This window comes from Myotis myotis, unplaced genomic scaffold, assembly GCF_014108235.1.
Source record: "Myotis myotis isolate mMyoMyo1 unplaced genomic scaffold, mMyoMyo1.p scaffold_m19_p_29, whole genome shotgun sequence".
Lineage (NCBI taxonomy): Eukaryota > Metazoa > Chordata > Mammalia > Chiroptera > Vespertilionidae > Myotis > Myotis myotis.
The window spans coordinates 2,511,307-2,530,851 of NW_023416334.1; the positions used below are offsets into that span (position 1 = coordinate 2,511,307).

Sequence of the window (19,545 nt, forward strand, 5' to 3'; positions counted from 1 at the left end):
AGGATACTTGACTTGGGGTGGTGAACACATAATACAAAATGCAGATGTGTTGTAGAATTGTGCACCTGAAACCTATATAATTTTACTAACCAATGTCACCCCAACAAATTCAATAAAAAGTTTATCAAAATGTTATTCAATTGAAATTTAAAAACATAAAATATGCTATCATTAGGAACTGCCTAAATAAACTGTGGCACATCAATAACCTGATTAGCTATTTTTTTAAAAATATACTTTATTGATTTTTTACAGAGAAGAAGGGAGAGGGATAAAGTTAGAAACATCGATGAGAGAGAAACATCGATCAGCTGCCTCCTGCACACCTCCTACTGGGGATGTGCTCACAACCAAGGTACATGCCCTTGACCGGAATTGAACGTGGGACCCTTCAGTCCGCAGGCCGACGCTCTATCCACTGAGCCAAACCGGTTAGGGCTGATTAGCTATTAAACATGGCTAAAAAAACTCATACAACCATGATGGCTGGTTTCACTTTAAGTTCATGACCTCAGTGGGGCCTTAATGAAACCAATGATTGTACTACAGTTTCCTGGTCCATTTACTCTCATATTCTCCTAGCCCAGTGGTTGGCAAACTCATTAGTCAACAGAGTCAAATATCAACAGTACAACGATTGAAATTTCTTTTAAGAGCCAAATTTTTTAAACTTAAACTATATAGGTGGGTACATTGTTATTAACTTAATTAAGGTACTCCTAAGGCTTAGGAATAGCCACACTCAAGGGGCCAAAGAGCCGCATGTGGCTCGCGAGCCGCAGTTTGCCGACCACGGTCCTAGACAATACAGGGCACATCTTACCCTCTCTCCTGGAATGTCTTAACACCTCTTCCCCTATTCTCTTTGTTGATGACTTTGCTTCCTACTTCACTAAGAAAACAGAAGCAATCAGAAAATTATTTCTATTACTTCTCACCACATCTATCAACCAACCTGCACCTCTACCCATTTGTCCTGTTACTACAGATATACTGTCCTCACTCCTATCTGAGTAACTATTTGAGCACTGGACCTCATCCTCTTTTGCTTTTTCAAGACTTCTTTCCTACAGCAACTGTCCCCCTTTTCTCTTACATCAAAATGTTCTTCGTTATTGCCTTATTCTCACCAGCGATATATATAGTCTACACTTGTTTGTATGCTATCATACAACTTATACTCCTCCTATATAATAAAGAGCTAATATGCAAATGGTCATCACACTGTAACAGCTCAGACACTCAACACGGGAGAGAGGAATGGGGACCAGTCAAGCTGCGGCCCAGGAGAGGAACAAGCCGCCCGCCCATAGTTCCCTGCAGCTGCAGCCGGCCCAGGTGAAGCCAGTCCGGGTCCTGGGTGCCTGCGGCCAGCCAGAGGGAGGGAAGCTTGGGTCCCGGGTGCCTGTGACTGGCCAGAGGAGGGAATCCTGGGTCCCAGGTGTGGGGCAAGGAAGAGGCAGTTAGGAGCGATTAGGGCAGCAGGGGAGCAGTTAGGGGCAATCAGGCCAGTAGGGGAGCAATTAGGGGCAATCAGACAGGCAGGCAGAGGTGGTTAGGGGCGAGCAGGTGAGCAGGTGAGCAGGCAGGCAGGCAGGCAGGCAGGCAAGTGGTTAGGAGCCAGTGGTCCTGGATTGCAAGAGGCAGTTGGACATCCCCCGAGGGGTCCTGGATTAGAGTGGGTGCAGGCCAAGCTATGGGACCCCCCCCCCCCACGAATTTTGTGCACCGGGCCTCTAGTATGTTTATAACACATCACCTTAAAAATAAAAAACAAAAACCATTGTTCCTTGGCTTAACATCCCTTTCAGCTCATCTTTAAAGCAAAATGCCTCATAAGAGTTGCCCATCTTTGCTGTCTTCATTCTTCCTTCCATTCTTTAAGATCCTCCAAAGGTCCATTCTAATTAAGCTGACTAGGGGCCCAGTTGCCCATAGGGTTGCCAAATCCATTCCATTCCCACTATTCATCTTACTTAACTTATCAGCACGATTTAATACCTTTGATCACTCCCTTTTTCCCAGGAACATTTTTCACTTGACTTCCAGGAAAAACTTCTCTCTTGATACTAATGGCTAGTCACTTTGCTAGTTCTTCTTCATCTCACAGACTCTAAATGTTACGCCTGTCCCAGAATTGGGTCCTTAGACCTCTTGTCTTCACTCATTACACTCAGTACGATGGTAATCCAGTTTCATGACTCTGAACCCATTTATGCTGATATTTTCAAACATAAATCTCCACAACCTGGACCTCTCTCATGAACTCCTAATGCTGATGTCCAACTGCCATTTGGATGTCTAAAACCCAAACTCCTGATTTTCCCCACATCTTATAAATGGCAACTCCACTCTCCCAGGTACTCAGTCATGCTTGATTCGTTCTTTCCTCTCACACCACTCACTTCCAAACTAATAGCAAATTCTGTCAGCTGTACCTTCAAAGTTTTTTTAAAATTCTACAACTTGCCTGGTTAGTGTTGCTCAGTGGTTAGAGTGTCAGCCTGTGCACTGAAAGGTTGGGGGTTCAATTATCGATCAAAAACACGTACCTGGGTTGCGGGTTCACTACCCACTCCCACTCCTTCCCATTGAAGCTTGTGCGGGAGGCAACCAGTCGTGTCTCTCCCTTTCCCCTCCACTCTCTGAAAAGCAATGGAAAAAATATCTTCAGGTGAAAATAACAAAATAATAAAAATATTTGACAACTTCAAGGATTTGTGGAAAACGGAAGAGGCTGTGGTAGTATAGTTTTGGTGTTATTCTGAATCCCCACATAAAGACAGAGTAATTAGATAGCAACATCAAAAACCCACTGTTAACATTTACAATAAAATTAGGCTGGTGCAACACAGAATAATAATAGCTAAAGTGGGGACTCTTCAAATGATAACTTAAAATACAGCTATATTAAAATATTCCACCTGAAACAGGAGACAAATAATTAGGACAGGATTCAGAAGAATGAATTTCAAAAAGTAAAAGTGACTGCTCTATAAAGATATATATGTAATTAACATCTAAAAATGCATAACAGACACTGGATGGAAACATCATTAATTTGATAAAGTTTAAGAGAAGGAAAATTAGAATTGCAATGACATTTCATTTCAAATGTTTTACTCGGCTCAAAACTCCTTCCTTTTCTCCCTATCCCAGCCTGGTTATCAACTGGTACAAACAACCAATCCCTTACACAGTCAAATTCTAATCAGGTAAGACACCCCAGTTGTATTATTAGAAAAAGTCAGTCTAGGGAAGTCTGGAAGATGGGAGCAACAATTCCTACATAAAAATAGACAAAGGAACTACACAGAAAAACCAAAATGCCATGACAACTCTGCAATAAAACTGGGTGGAAAATCCCAAAATATAAGCAGATAAGGACAGATCGCCAAGAGTCATTAAGACCTGTGTTAGAGGAATCTGTGTGGGAAAACAATGCAGGCATTTGATGGACCCCAAAATAGCCAAAAGTTGTTCACTAGAAAGTATGGTAGGCCAAGTAAGAGCCACAGCTGCGACTGGAGGACATGTTGCTGTCTTCAAAAATGAGTGAGTGCAAAGGACCTACAGTAAAGACTGAAAGAACCTCACACTGGGAAGAATCTGCTAGGAACAGAATAACATGCTCTATTTCATAAATCACAAGTACAATTTTTGGTAATAAAAATACAAAACTTGGCCCTGACCGGTTTGGCTCAGTGGATAGAGCGTTGGCCTGTGGACTAAAGGGCCCCGGGTTCAATTCCGGTCAAGGGCATGTACCTTGTTGCAGGCATATCCCAGTAGGGGGTGTGCAGGAGGCAGCTGATCAATGTTTCGCTCTCATTGATGTTTCTAACTCTCTGTCCCTCTCCCTTCCTCTCTGTAAAAAATCAATAAAATAAAAAAAATATACAAAACTTACTACTAGGACTTGATGGGAATATATTTGTTCAACGAATAAATGAACCACTTTTGTCTGTGATTACAAGTACATCTAAGCCTTGCTAATGCAACACAGTAAGGCTTCCAAACTTTTTTTTTTACTATGGTTTACAGAGCAACATATTTATGTGGCTCAGTACACACACACACACACACACACACACACACACACATAATGGAAATAATTTCCTGAAATGATGTTATTTTAGCCATACTATAATGAAGGATTTTGATTTTTCTATTCTAGTATTTTTTTTTTGGCAATGGGATGAGGACATAGAGATTGATCGCAATACACAGTTTGAAAAACACTGCCAAGACCATACTACTTAACATGTGAGGGTCTGGTTTCAAATCCCGCTACCATGTCTGAGCTCTACTAAGTTAGGAAAACTACTTACCCTCTATGCTTCAGTTTCCTCACTTATAAAACAACTAGAAGCCCAGTGCACAAATTCGTGCACGGGTTGGGTCTGGCTGGCTCACCCCGATTGGGGCCAATTGGGCCAGGCCAGCTGTGGGGAGGAACCACAGGCAGTTGGCCAGCCGGCCCCTCCCCCCTGGTCAAACTCCCGATTGAACTCCAAGTCAAGGGGACAACTTGCATATTAGGCTTTTATTATATAGGACAACTATATTTATGCTGCAAGATTCCTTTTTAAAAAAAATACATCTTTATTGATTTTAGAAAAGGGAGAGGGAGAGAGAGATAGAAACATCATTGATGAGAGAGAATCATTGATTGGCAGTCTCCTGCACACCCCCTACTGGGGATCAAGGTGGCAACCCTGGCATGTGTCCCGGATAGGAATCGAACCCAGGACCCTTCAGTCCGCAGGCCAATACTCTATCCACTGAGCCAAACCGGCTAGGGCTGCAAGAGTCTTTAGAAGAGTAAATGAGTTTATCTGTGAGAAGTACTTAGAATATTGTCTGGGACACAATAAATACTCAATAAATGTGTGATATTATTGTTCTTGCTGTTGTTATTCAAATCGAAGTCTAAGAATTTGGTCTAACATATGAGAGAAAGTTTGTGAGTGAGCTACAGCCAGATATCTGAAAACAAACTAGGAAGGGTATATTACATTCCATGTTCATAAAAAATTCTCTTAATCAAAAACCAAAAACAGGCAACTTTTTTTTTGGCCGTAACTTTAAGCACTGCTTACCTATGATATCATTTCTCATTGCTTCTGTAATAGGTATTGGTTTAGCAGCATCTGGAGATATATATTTGGTAAAAGTATTCACTGCATCTTGTTCTATACCTGCAAGGGAAGAAGGGAAAACTTCAAAAACCAAAACGCAACTTGAACAATAATGGACTATATTCATGAACAGCAGGGCTTAGGTTTGCTGTGAGCCCAAGCATACATGCATGTGCACGTGCACGTGTACACACACACACACACGCACCTATGATCCAAGAGGTCATGGGTCTTCTCTCGGTCAGGGCACATGCCTTAGTTGCGGGTTTGATCCAAAGAGAAGTATGTGTATATGCATACATATATATTACAAATATAAGCATATATACTAGTAAAAGTATATTTAGGACAAAACAAGCCTCATCATATTATCACTTTTTCACTATTTGGTTTGTGGAACACAGGAATTATATGTGAATTCCCTACTCCTCATCTAAGCGAACAAGCTCCTCAATAGCAATGATGCATGCATGTTCTCTTTCCAGGTCTCTTCAAAGTCTGAGCTTGAAGGATTTGCACAGCAATATAACAGCAGGAGCTCAAAAATTATTTCTAAATGTACATTTAAAATATTTTACAAATGATTTAATATTCATGAATATTACATTCATTTGACCTTTAAAACCCTTTAATGTTAAAACAATGAATCTCAAACTTCATATTCTCAGGACTTTGATATCTTAAAAATTACTGAGGACCCTAATGAGCTTTTGTTTATGTTTTATGTCTAGATATTAAAATTCACTGGTCTTTTACTCATAATTTTGTAACATCATATATTTCCAAATATTTTGGAAAATATTGGTTTACTGGCTTATGCAGATTTCCCAAATATTGAAACATTGCATCATATAGGGTAGAAAAGAAATCACATCATTAGCATCACCAATGATCTTGCTGGAACACTCTTCAAAGCTGTCAAAGCACACAGCGGTGAATACAAACTTTCCAAAATTCTAATTTTCACTTAAAAAGCTTTAATTTTTACCATTGGGCAACAAATACTGTCAGTTGTTCTTCTTGAATAACAAGTTTACTCCATTCATTCCCAAGAAAATGTCTGCCAAACATCCAAGTCTGAATAACTGTTGTTTGACAATAGTCATTCTTACAAGTAAAAATCGTATTCCATTAAAAAGCAGCTACTTTAACTCACAAAAACAACTAACTACACGTGTTTTACCTTACCACAAGTGTATGCTTCAGTATGCAGAGTGCTTCTGCATATTTCCCACATCACACATATTAAACAGGGTTTAGGTTTAATAAAATTATCTACTTCTCCAAAGACACCGTGAGTGAAGGTGGCACTCCGTTTTCCTAAGAGTATGTGGCAGCACAGTGACCACTAGTACATGTGGTTCAATGCCAGCAGGTCTTCCCACAGCTGCCTTCCCACCACTATTGCCAATGTTAACAGAGTCAAAAGACAACCTGGCAGGCGTGGCTAAGTGGTTGAGTATTGCCCTATGGACTAGGAGGTCACGGTTCAATTCCCAGTCAGGGCACATGCCTGGGTTGTGGGTTTGATCCCTGAGGAGGAGGGAGGAAGTGCAGGAGGCAGCCAATCAATGATTCTCTATCATCACTGATGTTTCTGTCTGTCTCTCCCTTTCTCTCTGAAATCAATAAAATAATATATATATGTAAAAAGAAAACAAATACCATGGCAACCAGTACAAAATTGATAAGTAAATAAATAAATAAAATATTTTTTTGAAAGACAAATAACAGAATTGTTGTAGAAATCATTTTGATCATATGGATCCCTTGAAAATGTCTCAGGGACCCTCTATAGGTGTGCAACCACACTTTGAGAACCTGTGGGTTAGCAGAATAGCTTATTCCTATTTTTATAGAAAAGAAACTTATATACAAAACATTAAAATTATTTATTTGAGTCAAAAAATGCTGGAGTGAGGAGGGGACCAGAGAGAAGTAAAAGCATAGAGTTTTTGTATGTGATTAAAGTTAAGTTGTTATCAGTTTAAAACAGATTATTACTACCCTGGCTGGTGTGGCTCAGTTGGTTGAGCATCGTCCCATACACCAAAAGACAGGTTTGATTCCTGGTCAGGGCACATAACCAGGTTGTGGGTTCAATCGCGGTAGGGGGGGTTGTGCAGGAGGCAGATGACTGATGTTGCACTCTCACATTGATGTTTCTCTCTCTCTTGCTCTCTTAAAAATTTCAATAAAACATCTTAAAAAAACAGGAATCACATGACCAACTCAACAGATACAGAAAAAGCATGTGACAAAATGCAATACTCTTTTCATAATTTAAAACTCTCAACACACTAGGACTAGAAGGAAATTACCATAACACAATAAAGGCCATATATAATCTCCCAGCTAACATCATACTCAGTGGTGAGAAACTAAAAGCTTTTCCTCTAAGATTAGGTACAAAGTTTTACATTTTTTTTAAGCACATTTCTGGGGATTAAATTCATTAAAAGACATTTTAATATCCATAAATAAAATATTTTATTTCAGAAACACAGAACGAGATTTCACTACCCTTTTTCTGGATCCAGAAGTTCTTTGGACTATACTTCATGCAATGGTCAAAAATTTTCCTGAATGTCCAATCTGTGAAATTTCATTTATTTTTGCACCCTTGGTATCTGGTATTACATAATAGGTGCTTAATAAATATTTGTTGAAAGAATAAACTTACCAAAAATATCTATTGAAAGATTAAATTTACCTCATATATTACATTTTTTCTATTTTAAATTATTAGCAACAGTATCTTTTTAAAAATGTTTACTCATTGAATTATTTATTTATTTATATTTCAGAGAGGGAGAGGAGAAAGAGACAGAAACATCAATGATGAGAGAGAATCAAGTTTAATCATTTTTAATAAAGAATAGAAAATTTCTTTTTTTAAAAAAATATTTTTATTGATTTCAGAGAGGAAGGGAGAGAGAGATAGAAACATCAATGATGAGAGAGAATCATTGATCAGCTGTTTCCTGCATGCCCCCTACTGGGGATCAAGCCCACAACCCAGGCATGTGACCCTGACTGGAATCAAACCTGGGCCAATGCTCTATCCACTGAGCCAAACCAGTTACGGCTAATTACTGATTTTTACAGAGAGATAAAACATTGATTTGTTGTTCCAATTACTTATGTATTCATTGGTTGATTCTTGTATGTGCCCTGACCAAGTTTTGATCCCACAACTTTGGTGTATCAGGACAGTGCTCTCAAAAAACTGAGCTACCTGGCCAGGGTCTATTAGCAGCATCTTTATGAAAACAAAAACAAAACAAAACAAAAAAACCTGAGGTCAGGAATTTTTTTGTAGTCAGACGGAAGATGTCTTATGATAAAGACAACTTAAAGTAGAGAAGATAACTAAGGAAATGAAGCTCCAGCACAAGGAGCATGCAAGCGTATTCCTAACGACCATACATTAGTCAGCCAAATAAGTGGCCATTAAGGAGAATGTGTATTAGCAAAATACAAAATCAATACATTTCTGAAAAGTCAACTCAGCTCAGAAGAAATTATTTTGTTAACCTCTCCTACAATGAATGAATATCCTAAAACGTAGCATCTATTTAAAGGAAGTATAAAACATCAGTATATCCTAAAGAAGTTACTCAAATGAAACTATACACTGCTTTTGAGTTCTTAGTATTGATCTTCAGTTACAAAAACAGTAGGTCATTACAAATCCCTTCACTGGTAAAAGAAGTTACAAGGACAAATTCAGAAAACCCAAGGCCAACTGAGTGATATGTGCAAATATAAAAAGGTTTATTCAAGAAAGTGACTTTCGCCCTAGCTGGTTTGGCTCAGTGGAGAGAGCATTGACCTGCGGACTGAAGGGTCCTGGGTTCAATTCCAGTCAGGGCACATGCCTGGGTTGTGGGCTTGATCCCCAGTAGGGGGCATGCAGGAAGCAGCCAATCAATGAGTCTCTCTCATCATTGATGTTTCTATCTCTCTCTCCCTTCCTCTCTGAAATCAATAAAATATATTTTTTTTAAAAAGAGACTTTCTATTCTTTATTAAAAATGAGAGCTGGAACCAAGAGAAAATTAGGAATTTCTAGGCTCCAGAAAAGGCTTAAGAATAAATATGAGATGTTAATATATGGCCACCTTCTATAGCTCAAGGTTTTAATACAATAAAAATAGGAACCACTAGAGGCAAGCATTAAACCAGCATCTATCTAATGTATTTGATTTCTCAGGTGAAAAATGCAAATCCATATAAAAAAAATTATCCTTTGATTTGATTTGAAATACAAAGTAGCGCAAGATGAAATAAGCACGCTCCACTCCATTTCTCCCACAGAATGCAACTAAAAACACTGGAGAAATGTCTATGAGAATCTGAACACATAAATGGCACCAGGCAGATGGAAAATGGAAACCAGAACTCGAAGTACCGCCATACTGGAGGCAAGTTTCCCAGTGTCTCCAGTCTGGACTCAAAAGTTAAAGTGGCGCCCAGATGCACCAAGAAAAAGCTCCAGAGAAGCCTTCCGTTTCTGGTCTAAGGAGCAGGAAAGGGGGCTCCTATGGGTAAGGAGAGTGGAGGAAGTCAATCCCTTGGGCTTTTTGGCCCCAAACAATACCAGTGTAGCAATGGAGCCAATGACAGCAGCCCAGGCAGCTCCCAAAGCTCTCAAAACCTTATTCTTTGACAGAAAAAATTTAGTTCCAAGTAGAAAGAGGAGAATCCCCATTTCTTTTATCCTTTACACACTTGCAGTTTGGCCAAAGAGGCTGACATAGTTGTGAAAATGTGTTGAAGTATAAGGAAACAAAAGCCCTAGCTTTCCAGCCAAACCACCAGGAAGGTGGTGTCCTTAGGAACAACAACAAAAAATGTCAAATCACAGAAAGGAGGGAGTTCATGAAAGCTTAAAAAGTTGTGTGTGATCTCTTGAGCTCACCCCTGAGCTGAGCACACATGAACCTGACTATAATATCGATCATTCTCCAAGGGTTTGAGAACTAAACTATGACCCGTCCACTGGCCAGGACCAAGACTAGAACAACCATCATTCAGAACCACTGGAATACCTTTCAACATTTCATGTAATTGATTTGCAAATATTGTACCAACTTTGCATCCCAAGAATAAATCCTACTTGATCATGCTGTATGCATTTCTTAATATATTGCTGAATTCAGTGTGCTAATATTTTGTTGAAGATATTTGCATCTATGATCAACAGGGACATTGGTTTATAAATTTCTTTCTGTATCTTTTTTCTTTACTGTTGCTCTCGTAAAATAAACTTGGGAGTCTTCCCTCCTATTGAGTTTTTGTAATAGTTTGAGAATAGGTTCTTTGAAAGTTTAGTGAAATTCACTTGTGAAGCCAACTGGTCCAGGACAGTTTTTATTTTATTACTGCTCTACAGATTTTCTGCTTCTTCTTGACTCAGAAGATTGTATGCTTCTGGAACTTTATTCATTTCCTCCAGATTATTCAATTTGTCATCATATTTCCTATTTTTTAATTTGCCACACTTCTAAAATAATTATCACCCATGGATACGTTTTGAAATTGATTTTCAGAGAGAAAGGAAGAAAGTGGGAGAGAAACAACAATGTGAGAGAGTAGCACCAACCAGCTGCCTCACATACATGACCCAACTGAGAACTGAACCCTTAACTTTTTGGTGTACCAGACGACGCTCCAACCAACTGAGCCACTTGGCCACAGAAAATGATTAACATCATTTTCTTACTAGAGGCCCGGTGCACAAAATTCATGCACTCAGGGGGTTCCCTCAGCCTGGCCTGCACCCTCTCACAGTCCAGGAGCCCTCGGGGGATGTCTGACTGACGAGCTTAGGCCCGCTCCCCATGGGGAGCTAAGCCCATCAGTCAGACATTGTAGTGCTGCCATGGAGGTGGGAGAGGCTCCCGCCACTGCCACTACACTTGCCAGCTGTGAGCCCAGCTCAAGGCTTCTGGCTGAGCGGCGCTCGCCATGTGGGAGCCCACTGACCACCAGGGGGCAGTTCCTGTGTTGAGCATCTACCCTCTGGTGGTCAATGCGCATCATAGCAACTGATTTGGTTGATTTGCATATTAGCTTTTTATTATATAGGCTAATCCTTTGTGTTTCCAAAATATCAGGTGTTACTTCTCTTTCATTTCTGGTATCATTTATTTGAATCCTCTTTTTTTCCTTTGATGAGTCTGATGAAAAGTTTATCAATCTTGTTTATCTTTTCAAGGAAACAGCTCTTTGATTTCATTGATATTTTATATCATTTTTGTTAGACTCTAATTTATTTCACTCTGATCTTTATTATTTCCTTTCTTATACTCATTTTGCACTTTGTTGTTTTTTCTGGTTCATTTGGTAAGATTATCTGACTTTTTTTTATTTCTGTAATGCTATGAATTTCACTCTTAGAACTGCTTTTGCTGAGGCCCATCAATTTGGGGTTGCAGTGGTTTTATTTTGCTTTGTCTCAAGGTATCTTTTGATTTGTTTCTTGATCTAATTGTTGAGCCATTCATTGTTCAATAACGTTATTTATACTTCATGTGTTTGTGTGTTTTTCAGGTTTTTTTCTTGTAACCTATTTCTAAATTCATACTATTATGGTCAGAGAACATGCTTGATATGATTTTAATCTTAAGTTTAGAAGATTTGTTTTGTGGCCTAATATGTGGTCTATTTTGGAAAAAGTCTCATGTACACTTGCAAAGAATGTATATTCTGCTACTTTGGGGTGGATGCTCTAAAAATGTCAATTAAATACATCTGGCCTAGTAAGTCATTTAAGGGTTTCCTTGATTTTCTGCCTGTAAATGGGGTGTTAAAATCCACTGATGTCAATGGGGTGTTAAAATCTCCTACTATGACTGTATTATTGTTGATCTCTCCCTTCATGTCCAAGACTTGCTTTATATATTTAGGTGCTCATATACTGGGTGCATAAATATTTACAAGTTATATTCTCTTGTTGCATTGCTTGCTTTGTCATTATGTAGTGTCCTTATCTCTTAATATTTCCTTTGTTTTAAAGCCTATTATGTCTGATGTATTTGTACCCCAACTTCTTTTTCCTTTATCATTTATTTGAAATATCTTTTTTCATCCCTTTACTTTCAATCTGTGTGTGTGTGTCTTTTGTTCTGAGGTAGGTCTCCTATAGACAGCACATATATATGGGTATTGTTTTCTTATCCATTCAGCTACTCCACCCATGGTTTTTGATTGAAGCATTTAGGCATTTACATTTAAAGTGATTATTGATAAGTGTATATTTGTTGCCATTTTATTCTTTATAACTATGTTCTTTTTTTCACCTTTTTTCTTCTTAAAGTTAAAAGTCCCTTTAATATTTCTTGTAATGCTGGTTTGGTAGTAATGACCTTCTTTCTTTAGTGTTTTCTTCTCTGGGAAGCTCTATTTCTCCTCCAATTTTATTGATTGACTGATGGATTTTAGAGAGGAAACAAGAGGGAGAGATAGATACATCGATGATGAGACTCACTGATTGGCTGCCTCTTGCACGCTCCACACTGGGTATCAAGTCTGCAACTCAGGCATGTGCCCAGACTGGAAATCAAACCAATGAGCTTCTGGTTCATAGATTGACAATCAACTACTGAGCTATGCCAGAGGATATTTTTTCATTGATTTTTAGGGAGAGTAGAAGAAAGAGAGAAACACTGATGTGAGAGAAACACATCGATTGGTTGCCTTCTCCATGAGTCCTGACCAGAGCCGGGGCCAAGGCCGGGAGGAGCCTGCAACCAAGATACATGCCCTTGACCAAATCAAACCAGGGACACTTTGGTCCCCAGGCCTGAGCTCTATCCATTGAGTAAAACCAGCTAGGGCTAACCTTTAACATAATTAAAATGTTAACATTTTAATTATGATATGTCTTAGTGTGGATCTCCTTAGGTTCATCGTGTTTGGAACTCTCTGCTATTCCCAGACATGTGTGTCCTTTTCCTTCGTCAGGTTAGGGAAATTTTCAGTCATTATTTCTTCAGATAGATTCTCAATCCCTTGATTTCTCTTCTCCTTCTGGTGAGCCTATGATGTGGATATTGTTATGTTTGATGTTGTCCCAAAGGTCCTTACACTAAATTCATTTTTTCCATTCTTTTTTCCTTTGGCTCTGATCAGTGTTTTCTGCTTCCTTGTCTTCCTAATCACTGATTCGATCTTCTATTTCATCTAACCTACTGATGATTCCTCCTAGTATGTTTTTCATTTCAGATATTGTTTTCTACATTTCTCACTGGTTTTTCTTTATGGTTTTTATGTCCATTTTTATTCTGTTGAAGTTTCACTAACTTCCTTGAGCATCCTTATAACCACTGTGTTGAAATCTATATTGGTTGACTGCCTGCCTCCATTTCACTTAGTTCTTTTCCTGGAGATTTCTCGTGTTCTTTCATTTGGGGCCTGTTTCTTTCTCTTTCCATCTTGGCTATCTCTGTGTGTTTGTTTTTGCATATTGGGTAGATCTGCTACGTCTTCCAGTCTTGGTAGTGTGGCCTTAGCTAGACGGTGTTCTATGGGACCCAGAGACGCAGTCTTCCTGATCACCTGATATGGCGCTCCAGGATTGTACTTTGTGTAGGTTATGTGGGCCCCCCTGTTGTAATTGAGTCTTGATTACTGCTGGGCTGACCCTACAAAGGGTTGAACCTCAGGCTGGCTTGACTGTGATGGCTTGACCTACCCCAACCACAGTGTATGAGCTGCTGTATGGGTGTGAACCACATGAAGCAGAATTCGATTTGGGGGGGGGGGGGGCGGGAAGGAGGGGGAGTTTGGTGCCTTTGAGATCTCCCTTTGGATGTGCCTTTTGTGGAGAAAACTGGGTCCTGCTCTGATGTTGTCTGAAGTCCACCACAGGGTGTGTTGGTTCTGGGGCCTCTTGGCAAAGACTCAATGCAGGTCAAAGTCATACACTGCCTGGGACTAGCCCTGAGAAACCTGTTTTGAGCTACAAAGCAATCCAGTTTTGTAGCTACCTCTGCTGGGCCTTGGTGTGTGTGGAAGGGCCAAACTGTACACCAAATCCTGCTTCCACCTGCAGGTCAGCAAAAGTTTTAAGGCACCCCAAGATCTCCATCTGCTTCTGCCTGCCAGCTGCCTATTTAAAACTCAGTCACTAAAAGAGCCTCTACCGGTACATGAGTTGCATGAGGTAGGTTCTCAATGAGTCACCAGGTAGGGGTGAGCAGTCATCACCAAATTAATTCAGGTTCAAACTCGGTGCCAATGCTAGGTTTGAGGTTACTCTGCAAAAGTCCCAAGATACACAAAGGCCAGATGCCATCCACCACATACCCACTAACCTTTGTGGTGGGCAGAGTCTCAGGGAGTTGTCAGGGTGAGACCAACAGAGTTTATTATGCCCAAAGATATCAAGATTTGGCCATGTGAAGGTAGGGCTCTGGATGGGTCAGGAAAACAACAGAAAATTGAACCCCACCTTAGAGCAACACAACTCAGTCTGTCTAAGATTCTGTCTGGAGTGCCTCGAGAACTCAAGCTTGCAAGCATGGCCTTGGGAGTCAAAAGGGTAAAGCTAGTAGATCTCTAATGGGGATGGGGGGGAGAGCTAATCAGGCTCCTGGAGGGATTGGGGATGGCCCCTCAATCCAGAGTAATATAACTCAGTCTGTGACACCTTGAGTCTGCCCAGACCTCTATACCAGGGGCCAGGTAGCTAATGCCTCTACAGGACATGAGCTCTGCTTGGTAGGGCAACAGGGAGTTGGGAGAGTGGGGCTATTGCCTTCACCAAGGATAATGCCATATGACGGGGAGTGCTTGACCCAGTAAAGATGGCACCTGTGGTGTGGGAGAGAAACTCAGCACAAGGAACCTGAAGCTGTCTCTTCAGCTTTCTCCCCAGAGCCATACACACAATCTCTCTTCACATGACTCTAGTCCACTCCTAGCCACCTTCCCTATACCTGAGCCCTACATGAGTGCCTGCAAATCAGCGTCTGTGCACTGATTGTAGCCAGCACATTTCACACATCTTCACTCTTCCTACTAGTCTTGATGTGGCTTCTTCTATAAATTCTTGGTTATGAGACTTGTTCAGCTAGTATTCAGTTGGTTATTCATGTTGACTGTTCTATATTTTAGTTGTAACTCCAGTTTGGTCCTGGGAAGAGGTGAGTGTAACTCCCACCTCCTCTGATGCCATCTTGGATCCTCTCAACATATTTCTAAATACATGGGCAAAAGGTAAGAACCAAGGGAAATGAGACATTTGGTTTTTCCTTAGTTCAAAATATCTGACTATTTTGCAATATTCAGGTACAGTGTGGGCTGTACCTAAAGCAGTGGTTAGAAGGAAATTTATACCATTAAATGATTATCTTAAAAAAGAAAGTTCTCAAATCAGCAATCTAAGTTTCTACCTTAAAAAACTATAAAAATAAAATAAATCCAAAGCAAGAAAGGGGAAAGAAAAAATATAGAGCATAATACTCATGAAATTGGCCCTGGCCAAGTGGCTCAATTGGTTGCAGAGTTTCTGGTACACTAAAAGGTTGCGAGTTCAATTAACAGTCAGGGCACATACATAGGTTGTGGGTTTGATGCCCAGTCAGAGTGAGTATGGAGGCAACCGATCGATGTTTCTCTTGTATCAATGTTTCCTTCTCTCTTTCTCTCTCCCTCTCTCTAAAAAATCAATTAAAAAAAACCCATATCCTTGGGTGAGAATTTTTTTAAAAAATCATGAAATTGAGAACAGAAAAACAGAACATGTCAAGTCAAAAGCTAATTCTCAAAAGTACAAATAAATCCCTATAAATAATTACAAAGAAAAAAAAAAGACAAAATTACCAACATCAGAAATGAAAGGGGGCCTAACGCGTGTGGGTCAGTGGTTAAGCATCAATTCATGAACCAACAGGACAAGGTTTGATTCCCGGTCAGGGCAGATGCCCAAGTTGCAGGTCCAATCCTTAGTAGGGTGCATGCATGAGGCAGCCAATCAATAGTTCCCTTCCTCTCTCTCTCTCTCTCTCTCTCTCTCTCTCTCTCTCTCTCTCTCTCTCCGGTCCTCACTCTGAATTCAACTTTAAAAAAGAGAGAGAGAGGAGATTTGAAGGTGGCAGCATAGGTAAATGCCTGAACTCGCCGACTCCCACAACCACATAAAAATTACAACTAAAATACAGAACAACCATCATCCAGAACCACTGGAAAGCTGGCTGAATGGAAGTCCTACAACTAGAGAAGTAAAGAAAAAAGCACACTGACATCGGTAGGAGGTGCTAAGTTGCAGAATGGGTTGGTCCTGCGGACACGTGTGCCGCTTTTTTTTTTTTTTAATTAAATCTTTATTGTTCAGATTATTACATTTGTTCCTCTTTTTTCCCCCCCATAACTCCTCTCCTCCTGTTCCCGCCCCACCCTCCGCCCTCACTCCCCACCCACTGTCCTCATCCATAGGTGCACGATTTTTGTCCAGTCTCTTCCCGCATCTCCCACACCCCTTTCCCCCCCAAGAATAGTCAGTCCATTCCCTTTCTATGTCCCTGACTCTATTATAATCACCAGTTCATTCTGTTCATCAGATTATTTATTCACTTGATTCTTAGATTCACTTGTTGATAGATGCATATTTGTTGTTCATAATTTGTATCTTTACCTTTTTCTTCCTCTTCCTCTTCTTAAAGGATACCTTTCAGCATTTCATATAATCCTGGTTTGGTGGTGATGAACTCCTTTAGCTTTTCCTTATCTGTGAAGCTCTTTATCTGACCTTCAATTCTGAATGATAGCTTTGCTGGATAAAGTAATCTTGGTTGTAGGTTCTTGGTATTCATCACTTTGAATATTTCTTGCCACTCCCTTCTGGCCTGCAAAGTTTCTGTTGAGAAATCAGCTGACAGTCGTATGGGTATTCCCTTGTAGGTAACTGACTTTCTTTCTCTTGCTGTTTTTAAGATTTTCTCTTTATCTTTTGCTCTTGGCATTTTAATTATGATGTGTCTTGGTGTGGTCCTCTTTGGATTCCTTTTGTTTGGGGTTCTCCGCGCTTCTTGGACCTGTAAGTCCATTTCTTTCACCAGGTGGGGGAAGTTTTCTGTCATTATTTCTTCAAATAGGTTTTCAATATCTTGCTCTCTCTCATCTTCTGGCACCCCTATAATTCTGATGTTGGTACTCTTGAAGCTGTCCCAGAGGCTCCTTACACTATCCTCGCATTTTTGGATTCTTTTTTCATTTTGCTTTTCCGGTTGGGTGTTTTTTGCTTCCTCGCATTTCAAATCATTGACTTGATTCTTGCGCTCCTCTGGTCTGCTGTTGGGAGTCTGTATAATATTCGTTATTTCAGTCCGTGTATGCTTAATTTCTAGTTGGTTCCCCAATATAACATCGAGGGTCTCATTAGTTTTCTTGTAGATCTCATTAAGTTTATCGGCAGCTTCTAAACAGTTCTTGAGAGACCTTAAAAGTGTGGTTCTGAACTCTATATCTTCCATTGACAATTTTGTCCTGTTTCTTTGTCTCCGCATTTTGTTATGCTTCCTTGGTGCACCCCCTAGTGGTCTTTGTTCGCAGTCTTATAGTTAAACCTTGATTGTTGTAGCTAATACCAGGGAGGGTTTGACCTCCAGGCCAAGTGGCTATGAGAATCAGCTGTGTCAGCAGTGAGAGAACTTCTGTCCTCTAGGGAGGTGCTAATCTAGCCTTTGCCTGAGGCTATCCGGCAAATGCCTCAGTGCAGGGCTTGGGTGGGGCGGGTCGCACAGGATCAACAGGGTGGGCAGGAGAGAGCAGTTATGGCGGCTCTCAGTCCAGTCCCCAGGGGCTCTGCCTCTCTGAGTCCCAGCACCTGCTGCAAAGCTCGGAGAGAAAGCTGCACTCGCTCTGACCGAAGCCAGACAGTCCCGCTTCTCCCGTTTGAGTCTGGGTCCCTAAAGACTCGCCCGTATCTGGAGCTCAGAGTCTGCGACTCCCTCCCGATTGAAAACGCCAACCGTGCCCTCCTCCACCAGCCTGCTCTGCACACTCCGCACCTCAGAATTTGACTTCAGCACTGCGCCTCCTCTGAGTGTCCGTATGCGTTTCTCTTTCCTCCTAGTTGTAGGACTTCCACTCAGCCAGCGTTCCTGTGGTTCTGGGTGACGTCCGTTCCGTCTTTTAGTTTCAGTTTTGAAGTAGTTGTTCAAGGCAGCAAACTCCGGCGTTAACCTATGCCGCCATCTTGGTTCTCTCGGGAGTTTTTTTCTTAAACTTTTCTTTCTCTTAAATAGGACAACTTTTCTTCCAATGTCCCAATCAGCAAATATGGCAGAAGCTGAGAGTATTGTCGGGGGCTATTCTCTCTCCCAGGAACATGGCGGCGAGTCAGGGAGGTGGTGGTAACAGTGGGGGCGGTGGTGGTGGTGGAGGTGGAAGTAGCGGTGGTTGTGGCGCTGCCGGAGGAGGCGGTGGAGCCGCCGCTTTTTTAATTGGGAGGGAGATCATCTCTGCAGAGGCTGTCCGGAGGAGCAAGGGGGCCAGGCCCACACCAGACCCCCAGCACAGGGTCCCAGAGCTGTGAAAAGAAGTCCCTACAGGCAGTAAGAACTGCAGGCTGTAAAAACTAGTACGAATTGGGGCTCAATGACACAGAGGCTGCTGGAGACCCAGCTGTTCCTTTAAAAAGGCTGGCACCATGTACTAAACTTACAAGGTCCTGCTTCCTCTGAGCTCCAGCACCAGGGTGAAGCTCTGAGAACATACCAGAGGTATGTGAGGAACATACACATACAAGGAGGAACTGGTATGTCTGACATCGGGGCAGGAACTCGGGTGGGGAGCTTTCTCCCAGATCAAGGTGCTCACAGAGATCATTGTTCCTATGCTGGGACCTACCCAGTCACAGGGCTGACTGGCAGCCATTTCTGCTTTCTCTGGCCATGGTGATTCCCTAAGACTTGGCCTCATCCAATTTATAACCCCACCCAAGCTCTGTGCAGCGGCTTTTGCATATGAATGACCTGTCCTTGCTCAGGCTAAAATCTTTCAAACAAGCAGCAGCTGGGACAGGGAGCCCCAAACCTATCAATAAAAGGCCCAAGATCCTGCATTAGCACCAACCTGCCTTGCTTCACAACTGGGCCTCATCTGGGCACTTCCAAACCTGATACAAAGATGAGGAATCTTCAGATCTCTGTGTAGCTCCTGCTGGGTATCCCCAGGTAGTGGCTGACTTTGCACCCCCCTGGAGACCCAACAGCCACTGTACCCAGTGGTCAGTGTCAGACTATACCAGATTACAACTCTACACATCCATTAGCAACACACTCAAGGGGCACACTCACTAAGAACTAAAGTCCCACTGAAGCTCCATAAGGTGTCTCCTGCACAGCAGCTCTCCCACTGTAGTTACAGTTGGTCCTCACTGCCAACTGGCATG

At 41.3% G+C, this 19,545-nt stretch overlaps 1 protein-coding gene across 12 annotated transcripts in view; it reads right to left on the reverse strand.

Moving 5' to 3' along the window:
• LOC118649389 (A-kinase anchor protein 10, mitochondrial) overlaps positions 1-19,545 on the reverse strand; it is a 226,142-nt gene that overhangs the window by 175,948 nt on the left and 30,649 nt on the right. For all 12 annotated transcript variants that reach the window (XR_004965634.1, XR_004965633.1, XR_004965635.1 and 9 more), the window contains exon 5: positions 5,103-5,201. Coding sequence is in view for 6 of the 12 variants with exons in the window: in XM_036296394.1 (XP_036152287.1) it covers positions 5,103-5,201 (99 nt within the window). In the remaining 6 variants the exon portion in view is untranslated. The remainder of the gene's footprint in view (positions 1-5,102; positions 5,202-19,545) is intronic.